The sequence below is a fragment of the Mirounga angustirostris genome, unplaced genomic scaffold, assembly GCF_029215605.1.
Source record: "Mirounga angustirostris isolate CCGP_5_RB_7025 unplaced genomic scaffold, mMirAng1.0.hap1 SCAF_2, whole genome shotgun sequence".
Lineage (NCBI taxonomy): Eukaryota > Metazoa > Chordata > Mammalia > Carnivora > Phocidae > Mirounga > Mirounga angustirostris.
The window spans coordinates 84,788,114-84,812,989 of record NW_026991710.1 but is presented as its reverse complement, the minus strand read 5'-3'; the positions used below and the strand labels follow the sequence as shown (position 1 = coordinate 84,812,989).

The 24,876-nt window shown below is 42.4% G+C and overlaps 2 protein-coding genes and 1 long non-coding RNA gene across 5 annotated transcripts in view; 2 read left to right on the top strand and 1 right to left on the bottom strand.

Annotated features, from left to right (window-relative positions):
* Positions 1–1,171: 1,171 nt before the first annotated feature.
* On the top strand, positions 1,172–22,569 carry BDH2 (3-hydroxybutyrate dehydrogenase 2). Of its 2 annotated transcripts, none has more exons than XM_045880650.3 (10): positions 1,172–1,301; positions 4,114–4,205; positions 5,106–5,184; positions 7,367–7,463; positions 9,061–9,169; positions 14,241–14,301; positions 15,273–15,386; positions 18,713–18,771; positions 19,330–19,422; positions 21,453–22,569. In XM_045880650.3, the coding sequence occupies exons 2-10, from the start codon at positions 4,134–4,136 to the stop codon at positions 21,504–21,506; spliced, it is 738 nt and encodes a 245-aa protein (XP_045736606.1). In that variant the 5' UTR covers positions 1,172–1,301; positions 4,114–4,133; the 3' UTR covers positions 21,507–22,569. The 2 variants fall into 2 exon arrangements, with proteins under 2 accessions (XP_045736606.1, XP_045736605.1); XM_045880649.3 differs by having other exon boundaries at positions 1,238–1,301; positions 4,065–4,205.
* LOC129045981 (uncharacterized) lies at positions 6,354–24,851 on the bottom strand. Its single transcript, XR_008506554.2, has 6 exons — positions 24,517–24,851; positions 23,614–23,681; positions 18,782–18,881; positions 14,449–15,459; positions 12,384–12,747; positions 6,354–6,991 (listed from the first exon to the last, which is right to left on the bottom strand). It is a non-coding gene; the product is annotated as an uncharacterized LOC129045981 (long non-coding RNA).
* SLC9B2 (solute carrier family 9 member B2) overlaps positions 23,736–24,876 on the top strand; it is a 60,832-nt gene continuing 59,691 nt past the window's right edge. For both annotated transcript variants that reach the window (XM_064584918.1, XM_064584914.1), the window contains exon 1: positions 23,736–23,960. The gene's annotated coding sequence lies outside the window, so the exon portion shown is untranslated. The remainder of the gene's footprint in view (positions 23,961–24,876) is intronic.

Sequence of the window (24,876 nt, the reverse complement as noted above, 5' to 3'; positions counted from 1 at the left end):
TGCGGAGTCTGCTTCTCCCTCTCCCTCTGCCCCTTTGCACCCCCTCCCGCTGCTCGTGCTCTCTCACGCTCTCTCAAATAAATAAAGTCTTAAAAAAAAAAAAAGAACCCAGAGCAGTTAGTTTAGTGCTGTGGCATAAAGTCTGTCTTCAGGGAATTCAGGTTCCTTCCCTTACCTGCTCTGTCCGTGACGGGTGCCTCTGACCTCATGCATTTGTTATGCGCCCCGGAGGCTGGCTTTTACAGTGCCCGACCTCCACTGATGCCAGGGAGTTGCACGGTTTTGTTTTGCTTTTTGCCATGTCCCAAGGCAGATCCACATTCCAGGCAAAAAGAAGGGAAAGCTTTTCAGAGTGGCCTTGCCTTTCTATCCAAAAGGAAATCCTCCTCAACTTGCATTTCACTGGCCAGCTCTAGCAGCAAAGGAGGCTAGGAATATGAGAGTTTTGTTTTCTGGCCTTTATAAAATAAAAGGCAGGAGAAAGTGAGGTAGGTGGATGTTGAATGAACCAACATAAATAGTACATGCACAAAATAATCTACACAATCACTCTGTTCAATTATACACCTGCTACAGTATGACTTACTAAGCCTGGCACACATGACCTAGTCCTAGACCTAGTCTATTATCTCTCTTCTCTTCGGCCAGACTTGTTTTGTTGCTCTTACCCAACATGTTCCCTTTCAAGCCTCCACACTATGAAGCTCAGAGTGCTACCCGGACCCTGCCCCTCAGTGTCCCCGAGATGCCTGCACTCTGCCACTAAATATGGACAAGTGTTAGAAGAGACAGAGTGTGACAAAACAACCATAACTACACCTTAAACACAAGGGAATTTTTATTTCTCTCCCTCAAAACAATCTTGGTGAAGGGGCAGGAAGGAAGCCTCCACTACCTTAAATGACCTAGGTCCTTCTATTTTATTGCCCTGCTCTGTTCTATGTGATGTTTCTGACTCATTAAATTTTTAGTATCTTAGAACAGCACATAGCAGGCACGAACAAACAACAAAGAAAGACCTGGATTAAAGTGAAGGAAATGATTTCACTATCCTAAGTAAGCTGTAAGGTGCTTTTCCCTTTTTCACCTTCTCCTTGGAGTTAGCCGTTCTACCTGAGCTCCACTAGATGGCAGCACATACACACATATAGTATATAAATGTGCGCCTCCTTTTCTTAAAACTGGAGGAAACTACAAATCCCGACATGCATTATTAAGCGCCTGACTTGCTTCTGTACAAAGGTTTCAAGTTTGTTGCTCGCCCAGGGATCTGGAGGACGACATCCACTTGCTGCTCTAAAGTAAGTTTTCCTAATATTTTTTAAATGACACTTCAGACTGGGAAAGGGGGAGGTTTAGATTTGCTTTGTTCTGCAAGGTACCTATTTCAAGATTAATCTTAGCAGTTAGATCAAGATAAGGGTGTGTTTTTAACAAGTTTGAAGTTTTGGTATATGTAAGTTTCTCAGTGTGGTTTTCACGTTGCATTTATTGAGAGTTGCCTCATTTTCCCATTTCAGGTCACGCTTGCCCTCATTTTCCCAAATAAATTCATTTTAGTTTGATAGTGTAGTTTATTGCAGCAGTGAGGCTTCGGCCCCAAAATTTGGCCCCAGAAAGACAAGGCCAGCGAGGAGGAGATTTCAGAGTGAGCGAAGCGGCTGCTCTGTGCTTGAGCAGTTGTTCAGTAAGCGCCTCTGCGGTGTCAGCGATTCCTGGGGAAACCTTTGGTACGTGCCTTCCGTGCCATGCAACGACGGGGGGCAAAATAATAGCTTTTTAATACACCATGCCCAAGATGGGGGGGGGGGCGGTTATTGGAGTCTCTTACTTTCTAAAGCATATATATCTCTTAACTCTTTACGTGTTTAAAGTGAAAATGTATCACTCGTGTAAGAATAAAGAAAAAAAAAAGCAAAACAAAACCGTGCAACTCCCTGGCATCAGTGGAAGTCGGGCACTGTAAAAGCTCAGCCTCCGGGGCGCATAACAAATGCAGACTTGCTCCGAGAACATCACTGGTGAAGCTGCAAGCAGGTCCCTGGAGCCGCTTGTTAGTGGGGCCCTCTGAGAAGCAAAACTCCAACACAGAGTTAAGCGTGCAAGCGTGTACTAGAGAAAATGCTGGTGCCAGAGGAAATGAGAGAACCGGCCGTCCGACCCCCCGAGGGAGGCCCCAGCCACCGCGGGGCTGGGAGCGAGGGCCGCCGGCAGGGCCGTGCGGTGGCCGGAGGGTCCGCAAGGTCTCTGTCTGTGTCCCGCAAAGTGGGACCGCCTTCGCGTGGGTGCGAACTCGCGCACGGCCTCGGCGCACAGCCCGCGCGGCCGCGCGCGGACCTAGAGGGCGCCCGCCCGAGACCGCAGGAACAGCGCGACCCACGAGGTCTTCTCTTGGACCTGCAATCCGAGGCCTAGGTTTGAGTTCACACCTCGGGACACGGCGCAGACCGCACGATCCCTTTGAAGGTAGTGCACTGGTGTCCAGGCGCAGCCTCCTGTCTGAACCGCTGCGCTCGTCCTGCTCCCGTCTCCATCCCCTCCCTCCCCGCAATTTCACCGGTGGCCCCTCAGGCCACAGCACACCCTCCCCAGGAAACCAGCCCCCGACCCCCGCCGGGACTGCTCCACAGTGGTCTTTCTGAAATACGTGTCTGCTTGTGTCACACTCTTTGCATCAGTCCTTTGGTGCCCATTGCCCACAGGATTAACTGGCCCCTCGGCATTCCGAGCTTAGATAAAGCCCCGAGGCTTGGTTACAGCAAAAAGCCAAGGTTGGCTGGGGAGAACAGAGATAGGTTCCAACAGAATGGACTAGATCATGTGAGTCCTCTAGGCAAGACTAGCTAGCTACCTGTACTTTATTAGGCAGGTGAGCAGGGTGATTGTGTAGGTTATCTGTACATGTGCCATTTAAGTGGGCTCGCTACCCACCCCCCCCCCCGCCCCAGCTTTTCTCTTTATAGAGGCTAGAAAACAAAACTCTCAAATTCCTAGCGCCTGCTGCTAGAGCTGGCCTGTGAAATGAAGATTGGAATTTCTGAGGAAGCCTTGCTTCTTGAAGAAAGTGAGGACACTCTGGAAGCCTTTTGGCTTTTATTTCCCACCACCACCTCCCAACCACCTTTTTCTTTTTTTCTTTTTCTTTTTTCTTTTTCTTTTTTTTTTTTTTTGCCTGGAATGGGGATGTGATGCCTTGGGACAAAGCAGCCATTGTGTGACTTGTGAGATCAGAGGCACCCATTAAGGACAGTGGGGTGAGAAAATGTACTCAGTTCCTTGAAGACGGCCTCAGTTGATCATCATTTGACTCAACTACCCCCAACCTCATCATTAGCCATTCCCTCTCATCCTGCGATCTACCGTCCAAGAACCAAATATCTTATGCATATCTTATTTTCCCTAGGTCAGAATTTCTCAGTCCTCCATTCTGAAAATTACTGCTGGTAGCACGCTGAAACTTCAGGAGAGGATCAGCAGCATTGTGGGGTGAAATTTCACATAGCAAAGGAGTCAGGAGGCCTGAGCTTAGTTCTGGCTCTGTCATTAACTGGGTCTGTGACCTTGAGAGCAAGTCAGATCACTTTTCTCATCTATAAAATAGGAGTACCGGACGTGATTTGATTTTCCAGCTCTTTTGTTCAATGACTCTGAGGCCAACCATGAAATCTTTCTAGTGACAAGGAAAAGCCATAGACAATTGGTAGTGCAAACCCCAACAAAAGTTTACAGCAGAGAAATCAAGAAGCACCCCCCACTAGTAAGGACACATACAATGCTGTAACAGTTTTTATATAGGGACAGTGGGGACAATGGTGGTGGTAGTGAGGGGAAGGACTCCCGCCCCTGCTCTATCAGTATCAGATGCTGTCTTCTCTAAGTACTCAAGAAACCAATTGGTGGATTAAAGTCCAATGTATCACTTCAGTGGGTTGTGCTAAATGTTTTTGATAATACCCAGCTAGGTATCTGGAGTCAGCATTCTTGGAGAATTCAGATGATGGGACGATTTGTACAGAAATGCTGTCATTAAGTTCTTAAAGAGTTCACTGAACTGTTCATTCTAGACATCGCTGCACAGGACCAGGTGCTCAGCCATTAAATACGTGTCTGTAGCTTAAGCCGCAGGTTCCATTATGGGTCGACTTGATGGGAAGGTCATCGTGCTGACAGCTGCCGCTCAGGGGATTGGCCGGGCAGCTGCCATAGTAAGTTGTCATCTGTGGTTTGCCTACTAACTTTGAGGTATTGAACTATGTGGACAGATCCCATGGTCATTTAATTCTGCTCTACTTTTTTTTTCTTGTTTATCTTGTGCTTCTGTTGTCTTAAGTTACAAAAAGAAAAGTCGCTATCCCTGACCCCCGGGGAAAAGATGAAGGCATGAACACCTCCCATGTTTATTATGTGACATCACTGATAACCTCCGACTCTGAGAGACGTCTTCCTCTGCCTCAGTTTCTCTGCACTATGATATATTTACTGCAGGGGCCCTACGGGAATGCATAGGTTTCTGAAATTACATCGATTCAGGTAGAGGACTCTAGAGTTACAAGACTATCAGGTTACCTTTACCTTCCAATTTATACCAACTTCTTGCACATTATAACCCCCACCTGAGCTAATTAATGCATTTGAAGTATTGACTTTAATGAAAGTATTTGACACTTATGAAAACAGTAGTATAGTCTGAGGAGAAAAAGTGTTGAAATAACCCATTTTCTCTTATTATTTGGAATATAAGAAGTGGAAAATAATAAAAACTTGCTCAGAAATGAAATACAGGCTATCACATCACAGAATAGTATTTTGAGAGGTGTCAGTAACAGTAAGAGATTAACTAGTTTTTAAAAACACGATTTTATTTCATAATGCTTAAAGGGACAAAGTTAGATGACAAGCACAATGTATGTCACGTTGTCCTAATTAATGATAAAAATAATAACAACGGGAAGGGTGAAGTGAGAGTAGAGAGCTTGAAATTCCATCTATTTTATAGGGAAAACAATGAAAATAAGATAAGGGGGAAAGCCTAACTGACTTTCCATTCATGAGAATGGAATCAAATCAAATAAACAAAGGATTTACTTGTATATTGTGTCTCCCAGGCTTTTGCAAGAGAAGGTGCCAAAGTCATCGCTACGGATATCAATGAGTCCAAACTTCAGGAACTAGAAGAGTACCCCGGTAAGCAAGTTGGCAGTGTGAACTTGGGATTCAGACTCTGCAAAGTATTATAAAGCAATAGTGCTCAGATGCTGAAAGAAAATTCCTTACCCACTCAGTTCCACTGGCCTTCTCTTTAGAGCCTGATTCTCTGATATCAAATCTATATTGTGCAAACCTACAGACAAAAATCTATATATTTAAATGTATAAACAACATTCTAAGATGTATACCTAAAATATTTTATTTATGCAACATGTTGAAGGATTCAGTCCTCAGTTACAAAATTACATGTTTAAATTTAACAGTTGCTAACTTTTTGTTTTTAGGTATGCTCTAGCCCAAGGTGGAACTTGAACTCATGATCCAGAGGTCAAGAGTTGCACACTCTACCAACTGAGCCAGTCAAGCAAGCGCCCCTGTTATTGTTAACTTTTTTTTTTTAAGCTTTTATTTCATTATTTCTCAGAGAGAGCACACAAGCAGGGGGAGAGGCAGAGGGAGAAGCAGGCTCCCCACTGAGCAGGGAGCCCGATTTGGGGCTATATCTAGGACCCTGGGATCATGACCTGAGCCAAAGGCAGATGCTTAACCAACTGAGCCACCCAGCATCCCTTATCGTTAACTTTTTTTTAAAAAAAGATTTTATTTATTTGACAGAGAGAGACACAGCGAGAGAGGGAACACAAGCAGGGGGAGTGGGAGAGGGAGAAGCAGGCTTCCTGACGAGCAGGGAGCCCGATGTGGGGCTTGATCCCAGGACCCTGGGATCATGACCTGAGCCGAAGGCAGACGCTTAACGACTGAGGCACCCAGGCGCCCCCCTTATCGTTAACTTTTAATGATGACTTTCCACTTGAGTGCCTCTCCGTGAGGGAAACACTGTCCAACAGAAACATGATGTGAGCCACATATGCAATTGTAAATTTTCTAGTGGCTACATTTAACAAGTAAAAAGACACAGGTGACGTTAATTTTAATAATATACTTAATTCACTACATCTAAAATATTATAATTTTAACATACACAGTATTAAAAAAATTTACACAGTAAAAAAAATTTAACATACACGGTATAAAAAATGCAATATTTTACATTTCTTATACCAAATCTTTGAAATGCACGTGTACTTTACACTTCCAGCACATTTCAGTTCAGACTAGCTGCATTTCAAATGCTCATACTGGAGACAGCTCAGCCTTGAAATCACATCATGATCAGAAACTGTAAGAGATTAACTTGTTTGGGTGCATATTGTCCCTCACTGCACCACACCGAACCTTAATTCCACCATCAGAGGGCTTCAATTGGCGTTACTCAGAAAGAAATCAGGACATAGAACTCATTTGAAAGTTAACTGTTTTGGCAAAATAGAACTGACTACGTGATCAAACACAACTGAGTTCACTGAATCAGTTAACTGAATTAGACCGTGTGGAGATACCATTTCAACAAGTCTAAGGGAAGCTGCTGTCCTAGAAAAGCACAAAGCAAAGGAAGTTCTTCTGAAGCTCAATTTTAGTCTTCCCCTTCTTCATTTATAATCTTTCTTTTCTATATCCAAAAGGGAAGAATAAAATAAACCATATTATTTTTAAAATCATAAAAATGACCAAAAAGCCTATTTGTTGGTTTAGGGTTTTTGTTTTGTTTTGGTTTGGTTTTTTGTTTTTGTTTTTTTTTTAGTAGCTAGTACAGCGTGTCTCTCTCAGATCCCGCACCAGATCTCTCACGGTCAGTGTTTTCATCTCTTCTTCTGGCCTCTCGTTTCTTCTTGCAGTTTAGTCCAGACGTAAGTGATGATACCCATGACCAACAAAGTCATTTCTAGTAAATAAAAGAATTGACTTAAAGGTAAAGGGCACAAATAGAAACAATCTCTTAGCTCACCGCACCTCAGACAGAATTCAACATCACTGTAGCAGTGATTCAACCTCTGGGGAAAGGAAACGCTGGAGAGAACCCACTTGCAGGTCTTACTGCTGGCTTACTGAGAGGCATCTGATACAGAGCTCAAGATGGGGAGGACTTGAAGATTTTTACTAATAAGATTTTGAGATTTCTAAGACCCTACTAATGGCCATCAATCCTGTGAAGCCTAACTGGACAAATATTACAGTCTTCACATTTCAGTGAAGTAAATCTTCAAGGCTAAACATTTTTATGAGTAAAGGTAAATCGTGTCCTTGTTTTATTTTTCAGGTATTCAAATTCGGACCCTTGACGTCACAAAGAAGAAACAAATTGACCAGTTTGCCAATGAAATTGAGAGACTTGATGTTCTCTTTAATGTTGCTGGGTAATTCATACTTTTTAATTTCACTGTCCTTACAGAAAGTTTTCTATGACTTATTTAATCACTTTTGACAATATGGCAAAATTATTCATCACAGACCATTATATATTTCTTAGGAAATACAGCTAGAGTTTAGACAGAATTTTTATTCTGAGATTCAGCAGGTGAGAAAGCCATAGAAGTGGACACGGGCTTGAGTCCTAAGGGAAATTATGGTCAACTCAAGAGCACTGGTAGTAATCCAGACCTGTTGCTCTTCTTAAGGCTGGTAACAGCTCACACCAATGGACTGGTTGTGGATGCGCCACTAAGACATAAAATAAAATGAAAAACTGTTTTCCAGTAGATGTCTTTAAAACAAAGCATATTTACCAGAAACCAAGTACTCAGCCTATTGAAATGCAGGTGTTCCCCATTTTTTTGGCACAACATTCTAGCCAGTCCTCCACACACCTCCCAAGCCCAGGGTTTCTTATCGGGACAATGAGCCCCACCCAGCAGAAGAAGTCTACGTGTTACACTTCTGTAGAGAGCACAAAGAGAGTGGCTTAATTGAACTTACTGGGGTGGTACCCAACATGCTGAATCAGGTGCGAATGTGGGGAGACTGGAACTGGACCCACCACACAGACGACAGGTAGCGCTAGCAGTTTTCCTACTCAGGAGCAGCTCAGTAGAGGTGAGCACAATGGACATTCACACCGGAACTAAGTGACATTCCCCTTTTCTTATGGAGTGTTATATTTGTAATGCCGCATTGATAGAAAAGTTCCAGAGCCTCCTAATATATTTTTGTTCTTCCTAATCATGCTTCAGAGCAAAAAAAAAAAAAAAAAAAAGTCCATCTATAGTTTGTCATATGTGACATTGTGTGGAAATTAAATTAAAGCAACAATATATGGCAATCTATTTTATAAACTGCTCATCCCTTATATGAGAATATACTGAGAGCCATGACCAAAAAAAAATCAGTTAGGAAATTAGTTTTTGAACATCTTCACATTAAATTTTCAGCAACATAAGGGATATAGAAGTAGAGCATGTGGTTCTTGCTGTCATACGAAGGATGAGCAGGTTATTTACGAGTGTGACTTGACAAGGAGTGAAGCCTGCTTGAAGTTTTGTTTTGTTCTGCTCTGTTTACTCAGTATGTTAGAACCGTATGATAGCAGTATTTCTTTGCTACCCTGAAATGTGCAGACAGTGGTTTTCCTTGCAATTTGATTTTCTCTTTGAAAACACTAAATCTGTGCCACCAGAGGGCACTATAGCTCCTGAAGTAGGAGTCAGGGCGGGCGTCCTAGGCTCACGTTTGTTTTTGATATTTCCCGTGCAGTTGCTGCCCAGATTCTTATGTTGGGTGGCCTCAGACTTTTGCCTTTCTCTTTTAGAAGAAGGATGTTGTTTTCAAATAAATGTATTTAGCTTAAGTTGTTAGATACTCATTAACCTAATGTACTAAGTGATATTCCGAATTGTTAAAATCTTCATAAGGGAAGGGTCAATGGTCTCATTGTACGACAATAAAAAAATGGTAAGGAAATGGAATACAAATCTTCTTAAATGATCATTTTTCCCCACTGATCAATCCCTCTTCCAGTTTTGTCCATCACGGAACCATCCTGGACTGCGAGGAGAAAGACTGGGACTTCTCGATGAATCTCAATGTCCGCAGCATGTACTTGATGATCAAGGCATTTCTTCCTAAAGTAAGGACCACCACCACTAGGATAAGCACCACTGGATAAGTAGGTCTCCGCACTGGGCACCGAGAAAGGGTCCTCACATGTGCCAAAGAGTGACAGTAGCTAATATAATGACAAACCTGTACTGAACATTTATATCAAGGCATTTAATATAAATTAACTCATTTAACCTTCCAGTTAAGAAATAGTCAAGAAATATTAAGCACTTTCTATTTGCAGGTCTCCCTCATTCTAGATGCAGAAGACACATCAGAAAACTAAACAAAGTCCCTTCTATAAGGGAGACCCCATTTTTGAGGAGACAGGATAATGGGTAATGAGACATATAACTTGGGGAGTGATTAGAAGTACTACGAAGAAAAAGAAGCTAGGATATCAGTAAAGTCCAGGAGGGCCTCACTGAGAAGCTGGAATTTTCATAGAGGTCTAAGTGAAATGAGGGAGCTAGCCATTCAGGTATATTCGGAAAAGGGTCCCAGGGAGAGGGACAGCAAGGAGGCATGCAGAACCAGAAGAATGTGATGAGGTAGGTACTACTTTATCACATCCACTGTACAGAGGATAAAACTGGGAGGTGAGATAACTTGCCCAAGGTCACATAACTATCAAGTGGGTAGAGTAGGATCTGAACCCTGGAAGTTGGGCCCCTTCTTGAATTTCAGTATCTAGGCACATGCTCTCAGGATAGACGTACCCCCATTGCTTTTCTGTTCCCTGATACTCTCCTTGTTTTTAGCTGAGCCACAGAGGTACCAGAGAGGTGAGAGCCAGTGTATGCTAAAGAGAGAGCATGCCTCCTGAGTCGGCTACCCTTGAATTCCACAGCCTTCACACAGCTCATCAATGTTCTTCATTTTATTTTACAAACAAGCGTTAAATGCCTTTTGACATAAAGTGCGCACTAGGCGTTCTGGGGAGAGGGGAGTGTAAATATGAAAAACATTGAGTTCAAATGAACTGACAAGCCAAGAGTAAGCAGACAGCACAAGCTCAGACAATGAAAAGGGTTGACTGAGTATCACAGAACTAGCTCAGTCCAAGGTTGTCAACTGAACCCTAGTGAAATGCAGAGGAGCATTCTTCTCTTCCATCCCAGCCAGATTAGATGACAGACATACCGAATGCTGCCAACCCAGCACAGAGAAGAGCTTTCTAATGGCAACGCAGGGCCGATGCTTTGCTCTAAACATTCAACCTAATGTCAAGATGAACATCAAAAGGAAAATTAGGAAAACCTGACTTGGAAACAAAGGAATTTGTTTTGATCTGCTTGTTTAGCACCTAGAAAGGATCTCTCAGTGGGTCCATGGGATGTTGCACTAGCAAATTTTTTTAATATAAATCTCATTTTTTCTGCTTATTTGGAGTTCATGAGAATCTATGTTATTTGGAACTTGGATTATTTTTTTTTTTTTTGAAGACTGATCCTAGAATATGGGAGAGAAGCAGAGGCTCTGGTAAAAGGAGAAAGCTTAGGTCACAGGGGGTAAGCTGTCACGTGTGCATAACCAGCCTACTTCATGTCTGGAATGCTTTACAAATGTGAATGAAGGCAGCAAGGGTGGGATATAGTCCAGTGGAGCTGAAATTTAAACTTGTCAATAAGCGTTAACTTTTGAAATATCAAACACTAACTTGCAAATTAGTGAGTTTACCTATGATTTAAAGCATCTTAACAATAATCCATATGAGCCAATAACACCCATTTGTAAAACATCCCAAGAGATAGTAATGATTGGGATGGGCAATCAGAAGGAGTCGATGCCACTTCTGAAAGTGACAGTAACCAGCCTGACCCCAGATTTCGGACTCTGGCTTCACAGCCTGAACACTGCCCCTCCTTTACCATGCACTGTGGGAGATGGCACTTGTGTTCTATTCTATTTAAAACAAGGGTGAAAAAATTACACGATCCCTGTCGGATCCTCTGGGTTCATTAACTGTGATGCACATTTCCAGGTTAGAACTTTCCAGGGGAAGCCAGGATTTAGAGTCCAGGCAGACCTGAAAAGTCAGGTGGTCAGAACATAGAAACACTTTTGGAAATTTTTGTTCATGGGTAGACATACTGAAAACCATTCCAAGACTGGAATTTAAGTCAAAAGGCAAAGAACAAGTTGAAAATACTGTAAGAAGAGGTCAGCGCAGAGTCCGAAGTCAGGAAAGTCTCGGCTATGTGGAGGTTTCTCCCTTTTGCTGTATCTTAAAAGATTCTCTAGCACATAGAGGTGCTTTGGCAAGTATTTGTTGAATGAATAAATGAATGTAGGTCGTCAGTCCAGGTAGAGGTCAGACATGGAATCACCGAAGACCCAAGAAACCAAGGTCTGCCAGGTTTAGGAGCTGAGCTCAGTGGGGACAGAAGAGCTGGGTTAGGGTAGGACTAACTAGATCTACAGCTAGAGGGAGTTTTTCAGAGTTCTTTCTTAGCCCCTCCCTGAGCTTCTGGGAGGTCAGTCATATGGAGGATCACCACGTACTAGGCACTTCACTTTATAGTTGCCAAGTCGTATTTGCCAGAGAGGGCTGTCGCATGGGGAGTCAGGAGGAGCACGCACACTCTACCAGCAGGCACTGAGCTGGTGTGGAGAAGACCTCATGGAAGGAGGCAAGGACAGGGCTCTAGAACCAGCAGACAGACCTGGTCGAATGGATGGAACAAGTGTCAGGGGCAGCACTAGCGTCTCCTCGTGACTATATTCTAAAGTTTTGCCTGAGGAATTGCTGCATTTCTGAAGATGAGAGACTGAGCTTACTTCATAGCTCATCTTTATATATTCAGTTGGGGTATATGTATTCTATAGGTACTAAAACAGGTTACATATGACAATGATAGCTCAATAAAACTGGAAAAAAATTAAAAATAAGTAAAAATGGGTTATTTGCAAAGTTGGGTAAGAAAGAATAATGTTAAGGCTTTGTTTTCAAGCCTTGACTAATTTTCCTGGTCTTTTTTTCTGAGGACCCCATTTCATATGATCCTGTTTATCGCACAAACAAGTTGGGTTCAATACTTTCACCCCTGCTGCTGTCCTTGACTTGGTTGGCTCGCCTCAGCCTCCCCTTGCACTCTTTAATCCATCCAACACAATGCCTTAGGTTGTTTTACTCTCTGCTCTTGGATGCAAATAGTAACTAAGTATCAAAACAGAAAGGAAGGGAATACTATAGGGAGACCTATCATCTTGGCAGCCTCTTCCCTGGACCAGTCACTCACCTCCATTCCTGCACCTCTTGGTCTGAAAGCGGCTAGAGCAACTCACCGAAGCAGAAGCGACTTCTCCCTCTACACTGACTGTTGAGACGCTTTCTTCTTAGAAACTTTTTACTTTACTTTCATGGCACAGCATGTCCTGCTCTTCCTTCCTCTGTTCTCTGGTGGTGGTCTTCCATTTCCTCCCAGCGCTTGTTATAACTCTTGACCACTCTCCGTGTCCACCAGCCCCGCCTTGTTTATGGTCATCCTCCAAGCCTGATTTCAATGAGAAGGTAGTGCCCATTGGGCAGGAGTGCTCTTCAGGTGTTGCTCCTGCCCCCAAAGCATTCATGGGTCTCCATGCCTCCGGACCTACCTACATGCCCTGGAAAACACACATACATGTTATACTTAAGTATACGTTCATCTGAAAACATTTTTAATTCCTAGTAGCTTTTTTATTCATTATATTATTCGTTTAGGTCTGGGGCAGGGCCCAGCAACCTGCACTTTAAACTAGCATCTCAGGGTGCCTGCATGCCGCAGTCGGTTAAGCATCTGACTCTTGATTTCAGCTCGGGTCATGATCTCAGGGTTGTGAGATCAAGCCCCTTGTAGGGCTCTGCGCTCAGCAGGGAGTCCGCTTAAGATTCTCTCTCTCCTTCTCCCTCTGCCCCTACCCCCACTCAAGCTCTCTCTAAATAAATTAATTAATTAAAAAAGAACTAGCACCTCAAGAGATTTTGATTCATCACAGTGTATGGTCCACCTACTGTGTACCATGTAGGAGGACAAGACAGCCACAGACCCTCGTCTTCAGACCTTCACACTTTGGGGGAATTCTGAGGGAAGTGTTCTTAGGAAACATTTCTTCAATGAGGGAGGCAGGCCTCACTGCGTATAACCATTTACCACGTCCTGCACTTACTACCTAAACCATCTCCACCCCTGTTGCCCACAGACATTTCTGCATCTCTGCTTTCATCAGTCCTTTCCGAAATCACTCTATCAGCTTCCAGTGGGTCTCCTCAACACGGTGCCGAAGTAATCTTAGTATTCCCCAGATATAAACATGCCGCTGCTCTGCATTAAACCCCTCATTGTCACCACCACACTGCCCTCAGGGTAATGCCCAAATTCCTAAACTTAGCTCCCGTTGGCCTCTGCAGCCTCATTCCTCCCACGCCTAGCATTCCAACCAGACCCATCCCTTCCTTCCAGTTCCATGATACAGCCTCAATACGTGTGGTTCTTGCTTCTTAAAATACCTTTCTATTTTTCTGGCTAATACTTTGGTTTTCAAAAATCAGCCCACCTCTTTCCTCCTTAGGAACACTCCTCTGAGTGTCCCGCAACCTGGACTGGTCCCTTCCCGCCACCCCGATTCCCCTCTCTGGAGGTCTCTGCCGTCTGTTGCCAGATGCTGGTTATGTCAACCCCTCCAGTCAGCCGGCAGCTCTCTATAGGCAGGGAGTGTGTCATTTATCTTCCAAACTCCTGGACCTACCACTGTATCTGATCATAGTACGTCTTCAACAAACATGTGTCAAACAAAGTAAGAGTTTTCCAACGGCAGGAATACAAAGTAACAATTAATGTTCATTAACTTTTCATTTAGCTCAGAGTTCCTTCTTGGTCTTGCTGATGCTTTTGTGCCAAAGGAAGGCGGTAATCCCCCTGGGAAATGTTCCTGCCAGTGAGTGCGTAATGACTGGGTGAGACTGTTAAGACTGCCTAACAGAGCTTCATGTTAATAGCTAATAAGATGCTTCTGCAAACCATAAGTAAATGCAAATCTTCTAAAGAGGTCGCATTCTTATCTTACAGAGTGGCTTTTTTTTTTTTTTTTTTTTTTTTGTATTTGTTTTGTTTTGGCAGATGCTTGCACAGAAATCTGGCAACATTATCAACATGTCGTCTGTGGCATCCAGCGTCAAAGGTAGGTCTGTTTTCCTCTGGGAATCACGATGCACAGACCCCCGTACCTTCACGAGCTGTGGGTTTTTGCAATGAGCATAGCAGAGATTATAAAGCCCACACATAACTTCAAAACCACTTTTTAAAAAATTGGTATTAAGTTCCTTACTGTCAGTCTTTTTTGCCTTCGTTGTAAACCAGTCGTAAAAAATAAATTTGTTTCATTTGCCCTTCCTTGTATTCCTTCTAATGGATGTGAACATGAAAATCAAGCTGGAAGAAGGAAATATTTATCCATTTAATTAGCCAAGAAAGATGTATCGAACGCTATGTGCCCCTCACAGTCCACAAGGGGGAGGGTCGGGCAAGTGCACATCTTCTGCAGTGTGACAGTATTACCAGCCGGGTTTGTGCAAAGCGCTGGCACCACTGATATGGGGGAGTGCTTCCCCAGGTCGGCTGATCTGGGCCCCAAACACAAGTCAAGTCCAAGAGCCGGGACTGCAGTGCCAAATGGAAATGACATCACAGTCCGGCAGACGGACTTGCACACTTCAAATGAAAGAGTTACCGCGGAGGTGGCGTCCCTCCTCAACTCAAGAACACCCGTAAGCCTGTCCAAGACAGGAAGGCAGAGAGGCCACAGGCCTCTTCGTTTTTTGGTCTGGTGTTTGTTCTGTTGTTCTTTCCCCTGATTCTCTTTTGGAATCCGCCCAAGGGTTCTGCCCACCGATGATGAAAACCTAAGACCGCTGCCATCACCTAAGTGCAGGTTCTCAACCCTCAGTCTCGACTGAGTTGTGCCAGGAACGATATTATTTTCCCACAGTCAGAAACCGGCCCTCTGCAGGGAGAAAACCTGACACCAAATTTTAAAAAGGGTGGGATGGCAGGAAACAGGACAGTGGTTCCTGGGGACAGTCAGTTGTGTTCCCTTCCTCAAGGAGACTGTTGTTTTGTTCCTTCGATTGTTGAGTCTTCCTTTCACCTCAGGAGTTATGAACAGATGTGTGTACAGCGCCACCAAGGCGGCTGTGATTGGCCTCACGAAGTCCGTGGCCACAGACTTCATCCAGCAGGGGATCAGGTGCAACTGCGTGTGTCCAGGTGAGGCGGGCACCACAGGGCTGCCACTGCGCAACCCATCCACGGGAGCTTGTTTACCACGTTGTATTGGATCCTGTCATTGGGGAAAAGCTCAAATGAACAAGGGTCTAGGCTTACTAAGATAACAGTCCAACAGGGGCACCTGGGTGGCTCAAATGGTTAAGTGTCTGCCTTCAGCTCAGGTCATGATCCTGGAGTTCTGGGATCGAACCCCAGGTCGGGCTCCCTGCTCTGCAGGGAGCCCGCTTCTCCCTCTGCCCCTCCCCCTCTCATGCTTGTTCTCTCTCTCTCTCTCTCTCACTCTCTCTCAAATAAAAATCTTAAAAAAAAAAAGATAACAGTCCAACAGTAGGTTGGGAACGAGATTCTTAGTCATTAGGAAGGAACCACAGATGCAAAGGGTTTAAATGGTATTCATGTGTGTGGAACAATTCCAAATCTCATGGCCAAGACACACAACTGGCCAGAGCTTGGTGTTTAGGAAGCAGACCAGACATGCCCTTGTCAGGGGAAAGATGGAAAGTAGACCATGCTCATAGGACCACAGGAAGAAAGTAAGAGCAGCTTCCCAGAACGTAGGGAGCTACTGAGTCTTGTCAATCACCTGGGGTGACCCATAAATAAAAAGGAGGGGTTAACACCCTCTTTGATGCTATCAAAAGAGGGCCAGCAGACTGTGGGCTGCAGGAGAAATCTGGCCCACCACCTGTGTAATAAAGACAGTCGTATTCGAACACATCCACACCCAGTTTGCATACATATTGGCTATGACCGCACTCCTGCTACAAAGCAGAGTTAAGCAGTTGTAATTGACCAAATAAATGGCTCTCAAAGCGAAAAATATTCTCTATCTGGCTTTTTTTTTTTTTTAAGAGTTTATTTATTTATTTGACAGAGGGAGAGACAGCGAGAGAGGGAACACAAGCAGGGGGAGCGGGAGAGGGAGAAGCAGCTTCCCGCGGAGCAGGGAGCCCGATGCGGGACTCGATCCCAGGGTCCTGGGATGGTGACCTGAGCTGAAGGCAGATGCTTAACGACTGAACCACCCAGGCTATCCTTCTCTATCTGGCTTTTTACCAAAATGTATGCTGACCTCCCATAGAAAGGAAAGAAGAAAAGCAGAACTTAGTAGACAGGACATTCGATCTGTCCAAACAAAAGCATTCTGTAACTTATTTCATAGGAATAACTTATTTTCTTAATAACTGTGGGTATGTCTAGGAACTAGATATGCCCTTCCACTGGGTTCCACTGACCCAAAAGGGAGCCTAAGAAGAATTACTAGCTGCTTCTCTGAAAAGGATTTAAATATCACATTTCCAGGATCAAGGCGGCCCTCAGGGGTTCACAACTGGTATTGGGGGGTTGGAGAGAAGAAGCATTTCGCAGTTACCCATGGAACTTTTCGAAACCTAAAGTGCATGCTAGCATCTGGGGAAAGAGTTGATGGGGAAAACCATGTGTCATTTGGAAAGTTCCACACAAGATTTTTATATATTCCACCGTGGTCTCCCCTTGCTGACCTATCAGTTTAAAAGAGGAATACAGAATACCCTTCAAGCTGCAGAATATCCATGACTGAGGTGTTCTAAGTTTTCTTGGACTAGAAAGGTAAACCTAGGTAACACCAAGAAAAAAGAGGATATAGGCAAAAAGAGGATATAGGGTTTTAACATACCCACTGGTGACACCTGACTCTAGCTATTTGGGGTACCATTTACCCAGTGGAATAAATGGCAAAATGATTTGGAAAATGTAGTTGTTTTTAGCAGCTGGACTTTTCAGAAGATTGGAAAATATATTATCAAACTGTCTGGAACAAGGAACTAGCTATGACTCAAGAGCCAGTCACAGAGAAAATCTGACAAGGGATGAGTGTGCCTGGGATGGTGCTGATGGTGGTGTAGTCACAACTCTTCCACACCAGGCTTGTGTAGACGGGGGCACGCCATGTCAGTCTGGGCCACGGACACAGTGGAGCCAGGACAGTGGAACTAAGTAGAAAGCATAGGCTTGCTCTGTGGTTTCAGTTAATAGCCATTTACAGCAGCCATATGAAAGAGATGATGCTCACTTGTCTGAGTGGTAGGAAGGTATCAAAGTTGTATTTTAAAACTGGATTTTGAGGATATTGTTAAGTGAAAGCTTAGGTGTCTTAAGCATACTGTTGGTAGGATCCTGGGCTGTTAGGAGGCTATGGGTGAGAGAAGTGAAGAAAATATTATTGGAAGCTGGGTACAAGGGAATCTTTGTTACGTGGCTCCAGGAAGTTTATCAACACTATTGCCCACAGTGATGTGGAAGGTAGAAAATGTTCCTAATGAACTGGGTGATCTAGTAAAGGCAGTTTCCTACCCTGAGTGTCGAAAGGGCTGCCCACTTATGGTGAAATGTGAAAGGAGACAGGTGACCTAAAGAAATGGTGTTAAACACAAAGGAGCCAGAACTTTCTGACTTTGAAGATTCCCACCTTCTCCAGAGAAATGACAAATGATGCTAAAATTGAGAAATGGTTTCCTGGTAAACATCGACCCGATGGCACTCTCAGGACCAGAGGGTATGACTGTAAAATCATTTGTTATGACCTTACAGGTATCATGTGGTTGCCCAGAGAACTGTCAGCCCCCCACAGAAAAGGCCTTCTAAAGACAATTCACAGATGACATAAATTAATAAAAAAATCTGGGCAACTTGCTCTGTGGGAGCTTGAACCAAGCGGGATTTTAAAAAATTTTAGCATCATTCTTACTTTTTTTAAAGTGAAATAATTTCAAATTATATTTTTTATGAGAAACATGAAGCTGTGATTAAAAATAGGAATTCAAAACCAATGAAAATAGGCAAGATAATGAGGAAAATGTAGAACCATCTAAATTACTGAGGACCATGACAAGCATGGCACCATCTCTGAGGATCCCCAGAGTGAACCTGACAGCAAAGAATGGTTTTGAGATCATTAAGGCATCCTGGGTTCTTGTACTGGTGAAGTACTTATATGAATGTATGGACATCTCAGGGTTGTTCTGAGGAGGAACTGAGATAATACATGTAAAAGTGCTTAAAATCCATAAAGTGTCATGTCAATGTACTGTGACTAAAATATGTCTCAGGAATGCTGGGCAATTCACCCAGAGTCCTTGCCTCATGTCACAAGGAATTAAGATCTGTATTTTTAAAAATCATAGAAAATGGAGGTGAAATTATCATTCAAAGTCATGGAGAAGGATTTCACTGATGGTTGTGTCATATTGAAAGAAGTTTAAAGTTTGTCAATGTCTTTTTCAGTTTGAGTAATTAACCAAGCTGAATGTCCCCCTTTGATTTAGGAACGGTTGATAGCCCATCTCTGCAAGAAAGAATACAAGCCAGACCAAATCCCGAAGAGGTATATCTACTATTTTAAATTGTGTTGAAATCTTCTGGTTGAAAGGTGTCCTCTTCCTTTCCTAGAGTAGACAAATTCATAGAGACAGAGAGAAGGGTGGCTGCCAGGAGCTGGGGGAGGAGAGAACAGGGAGTTATTGGTTAATGGGTATAGAGTATCCGTTTTGCAAGATGAAAAGAGTTCTAGAGATCTGTTGCACAATAATGTGAATGTACTTAACACTACTGAACTCTACACTTAAAAATGGTTAAGATGATAAATAACACATTATGTGTATTTTATCAGTTTCAAAAATTAAAAAAAAAAAAAGCCCTCCTCTTTAACTGCTCTGATACAGGTGTGTGTAGGTTTAACATAACACATAGTTTGAGTATCTTGAAAGTCACCATAGTCCTACTTGGTCCACAATTAATGATATTAATGATATTCTCATGTATCATACATGATTAATCAAGGCAGCACGCCACTGGAACCTCTATAGATTCCTCGTCTTTGACCTCCTGAGGAGTTCACACTTCACCTCACATTACTGATACCTGGTATGGTTTCTTGTCTCAGGCACGGAACTATTTCCTGAAGAGACAGAAGACTGGAAGATTTGCAACCCCAGAAGAAATAGCCCTGCTGTGTGTGTACTTAGCTTCTGATGAAGTAAGCACTATTCTTCCCAGGGAGTTCATTATCCTCATTTGGCCACGATTTGCTTATCAAAATGTCATGTTAGAGAGTTGCAATATATATATGCTAAGAGGTTGCATTTACAAGATAGGGGTAAGTTGTGATTTAATTTGCTCAAAGACAGACCACGTGATCTGAGCCGCCAACTCTTCCTCATTCAACACTACATGTCACTAAATCTTGTAGCAAATGACATGGGGCATTGAAAAAATTAAATTGCTCAATTTTATGAGACAGTTGCTTTCAAATATTATAATTGGGGAAAGCCTGACTAAACGTAAGTCAAGAAATGAACCTCCAAAATTATGAGAGCTTCAGGTGAAATGGGGAGAGAGTTAAACAGATGTAATTGTCTCTAGAAGACACCGAATTGGCATCTGGTATTTTTAGTTTAAGAGAATCCTACTGGCTCTTTTTTTCTATGAATTCTTGCTTGTCATCACGTATGGAAATTCCTATTTCTATCTCTTTCCACTTTGCAACTATTTAGTAACCAGTTTCTTCCTTAATGGCTATTGTATATATTCTTAAATGGCACACAACTACAAAAGCAGAAGCTTCATTTATAAGGTACAGAGCACAAGAACATCCCTCTCTGTTTTATGTATTTGCATGTTACATGACCAGGGAACTGCAGTGTATGAGGAGAGAGGAAGAAAGGGACCCAGGTAGAAGTGAGGAGGTGTGTTGCTGATGCGTTAGCTCTTCTTTACAGTAACTTGGTACACACCAGGCGGTTGGTGAAGGTGACAAATACAGTGGTTGAAATGTTTTAGTGATAGAAGTTACCACTTCTCGGGACTGTTAACGGCAGTTGTTGGTCGCTGCAGTAATTGCTAAACAAATTACTAATAGAACAAGTTTATTGGCATTTGTGGTCTCTCTGACTCTGTATCTACAGAAGAGCTCATTTGATTTGGAGGTGCTGCTGAGGGGCTAAACTGCCCTTGTTTAGCCAGAGCTTAGGTTACCAAATATTTGGAAATGGTCTGCCTTGAAATGTGCAATCAAAAGACCTTTGGACTTTTAGAGGAACCCAGAGGAGTCCTATATATGTAACAGAAAGCTTGCTTTAAAAAAAAAAAACAAAAAACTTTGAGGAATTGGGGTCGTTTCTTGGTAAAGTGTCTGATAACCCCCTAGTTTATCTACTGTATTTGATCAGTTTTCATAGATTGAAGTTTAAAAATTTCTGTTCTCATACTATGTTTTTCCTTCCTGCCTCTTCCATTGTCTCAGGCTTTAGATAAATGTAAAAGTAAGAACACAAATTTACTATCCATGCTTAAGTTAAAAGATTTTTAAACCCCTACCACAAGGATTATTTCAGCTTTATTTCTTTGGAAAACGAAAAATTCCATGGAAAAAAAAAGTAATTTTTTAAATTCCCTTAGTTTTGTACAGATTTGGATATCTGAAACTAGTGTAGAATATTTTTTCATAGCTTAACAGATGTAATAATTATTATTCATACAAATTTTAAAGACACATTTAGGGTGCTTCAGCTCCTGGAAATACCTATGTATTTCAATCAACTAAATATACAATATCTTATATAAAAAATTCTGTTTGGTAATTGACATGACCACTTTATGACAGACACTTGATGTTCAAAAATTTATTAATGGCATAAAACTCAGCTACTTTAGAATAGTTCTGAATTTCAAAATGAAAATGTAGTATTTTAGCCTATACTTTATCCTAATTTAGGGAGTGGCTGCATATCACTAAACTTAATTTTCTGATTCTGACACCAAACACCTGCTTAGAATGTGACTTTTGTGCTAAAACACTAGCCAGAGGCCAGTTAACTCCAGATCACAAGAACATGCTGCTGTGTCAAATCATCCAAAATTTAATTCAGATTTTCCTAAAAGGTTTGTTAGGTGAGTATTCCTTTTACCATGAATACATTGTTTAGCTATCTCAGTCAGGGGAAAATTGAAACACAACCTGTGTTAAACCTGGTTAATTGTTCTGTCTCCTTGTGTTTATCACTGCAGTCTGCCTATGTAACAGGTAATCCTGTCATCATTGATGGAGGCTGGAGCTTGTGATTTTGATCTCTTTGCTGGGAAGGCAGGCCCCTCCTGTCCACAGTGAACCTGGTTATGAAGAAAATTCACCCCTCATGTCTTTCCTATTAATGGCATATTAATGAAAACAAGCCCTTTTTAATTATGTCATTGTTCACAAGAATCAGATTCTTTAAATATATTAATCTCTTTCTAACCTCTTCTGAAATCATTGTAGGGAGATGACATAAAAGACAATGAACTCACTGCAAATGAATAGTTTTAAAATAAACCACAATTTGCAAGCATATAAAATTAAAATGGGAATATGAAAAATGGAAGGTTTTTAAGAAAAAGGTATTAATTTGTATTTTACTTCTATTTCAAATTATTCAACTATTTTGTACAATTCTGCATTGGTCTGTACATGGATACTAATTTTAAAATTTCACACCATTATAAATGAAAACAAGGTAGGAAGGAATTTGGCTTCAGTAACTTACATTAAAAGGACTTTAGATTCGGAACTATACTGTTGATCAATTATATAAAAGAAAAATAATCAAGTGTTTATACTTAACGGATGTTATCACTCAAAATTAAGTACTGTCTTCTTAGTTTAAGTAAAAAATCTTTCTTAAAATAAGCAATGATATTTGGCATGGGCCTAAGAAACTTATAATGAACTAGCAGTATTGGCAATTTGAGTGATATTTTTTAGGTTAAATGTAGATATTTTTTTCAGCAAATTCCAGGTTAATAGTAAGAGGACATGAAATTTAGAAACAGTCTCTGGGTAAATAAATATAAGTGAATCATATAATAGGAAACAAAATTAAAGAAAATAAAATTTTCAAGGAATGATGAAATAGAAAAAGAATTAAGGAATACAAACTTCCAGTTATAAAATAAGTAAGTCACAGAGATGAAAAGTACAGCATAGAGAATATAGTTAATAGTATTGTAATAACATTGTATGGTGACTACACTTATCATGGTGAGCATTGAATAATGTATAGAATTATTGAATCAATATGTTGTACACCTGCACTTAATACAGCATTGTATGTTAATTATAATTCAATTAAAAAATGGTTACAACGTTGTTGGGTTTTGTTTTTTGTTGTTTTTTTTTTTTTTTTTTTTTTTTTTTTTTTCATGAAAAAGCTTAAGTGGGGCACCTGGGTGGCTCAGTCAGTTAGGCGTCTGCGTTCAGCTCTGGTCATGATCCCGGGGTCCTGTGATCAAGCCCCTCATTGGGCTGCCTGCTCAGCCAGGAGTCTGCTTCTCCCTCCCCCTCTGCTGCTCCCCCTGCTTATGCTCTCTCTCTCTCTCTCTCTCTCTCTGTCAAATAAATAAATAAAATCTTTAAAAAAAAAAAAAGCTTAAGCAAATTGTGGATGATAATTCTATAAGAGATTAGGAAGAAGTTTTTCTTATTCTTTTAGTGTTAGGGTTTTATGTTTGTTTTTTATTTGTTGCTACTTCAAAAGATCAAATGGTATGATGTACATATAGATAATAAATGAGCATTTACTCTTAGCCTTTCCTTTTAGAACCTTAATTTATAATTAATATTCATATTAACAAGGAAAATCTTGAAATGGACAATAAAAGGATAACATATGTGAGGAAGAATATTATGTGGTTGATGAAAAAGAGTTAAAATTGACAGCAAAGAATATACTGACTAGCATTCCTGAAGAGTCCCTGATTATAAGATTAGCTTTGGGGTTCTGGACCAGGTAGTCCACAACTGCATCACAGATAGCTTGTTTTGTGACCTAGACCAAGTCACCCAATTGACCTTGGATTTTAGTTTTCTGGTTTGTGAAATTAGGGAATTGGACCAAATGACTTGGGGTTTTTTGTTTTTGGTTTTTTTGGTGTTTCATAATCAAAATGCTGTAACTTCTCATCAAGTGAAGTGATGGAACACTGAAGCTTACAAGTATGTTATGAAGTACTTTATGCTGTGAGCAAGTATACATGTGTATGTACAGCTATGACAAATGAATTCTAAATAAACACAGGATGAATTCTACAAAATGAGTTCTAACATTAACAAAGGCTTCCCCAGAGTTAGTTCTTTTAGCTAACTATAAACGATAAAACATTATAAACAATAAAAGCAGAGGTAAAATCTCACCAAACAGTTCAATGTTCTCCAAAGTCATGTTAATCAGATGGGGTGATGAGTCAGTGAAGATCATATGACTAAAAGAAAAGGAAAAATATATTCCATTCCTGGTGTAAGAGGAAGCTGGATACCACTAGAAATTTCTGCAAGCTTTAGGAGAGGAAGGGCAGTTTAGGAAAATACAGTAATCACTTTAGATGCTCTGAAGATTATTGGATGGATGTAGGTTCATCCATACTACTCACAAAGGAGGGCCTGAGAGACAAGAATGAGTGTTTCTATCTGGTGGAGACACTTCCTTGACGTTGTCCCTCTTGCTTGAAATGATTAAAACTGGCCCAAGGAGTGAAAAACAGGTAAGACCATTTTTATTCCTGAAGGAAATGAAAATTACCCCGAAAGGGGCACGCGCATATACACACACTCGCTTGGAGGGCGGAAAAATACAGGAAAGAAAGAGAGTTTTAAAGGAAAAAAGAAACTGCTGATGGGAAGGTTAAAATCTAAAATGATGCGGTAAGAAGGGCTCAGTGTTAAAGAAGCAATAAAAAAGGTGGGGGGAGGACAAGCGTTTTATCCCACCGAATTGGTCACCCAGACAAAGAATCCTGTCTTCCCACCGCATCTGCGAAGACACTTGTAAAAAGCACATCTGAGGGGCGCCTGAGTGGCTCAGTCTGTTGAGTGTCTGCCTTCGGCTCAGGTCATGATCCCAGGGTCCTGGGATCGAGCCCCACATCGGGCTCCCTGCTCAGTGGGGAGCCTGCTTCTCCCCTTCCCTCTGCCACTCCCCTTACTTGTGCTCTCTCTCTCAAATAAATAAAATCTTAAAAAAAAAAAAAAAAAAAAAAGCACATCTGAAAGGGGGAGTTAAAACCCAAAATGTAGAAATTGGTTTAGGGAACGTTAAACCTTGCAACTGGCTGTCTGGCCTGCACTCCTGGCTCCAGAAGAGCCGGCGCCGCGCGTCCTAACCCGGGTCTCGTCGTCGCCGGGGTCCGCGCTCCCCGCGAGGTTCCCCGGGGGACGCGCTCGTCCTGGCGCCCGGGGCCGGCCGCCCGACACCACTGCCACACCACGTGGCCGCGCCGAGGTCTCGGGAAGTGGGCCCGTGGTCCGCCGGGCCCCCCTCCCGGGAAGGCCGCGCGCCGCAGAGCGGGGACCCAGCGGAGGGCGCGCGGGACGGCCGCGGCGGGCCGGAACCGCCCGGGCTGGCGCGGGGAATCGCTCCGGCGCCGCCTGCCCAGACCTCCCTCGGCGGGGCCTCCCGGC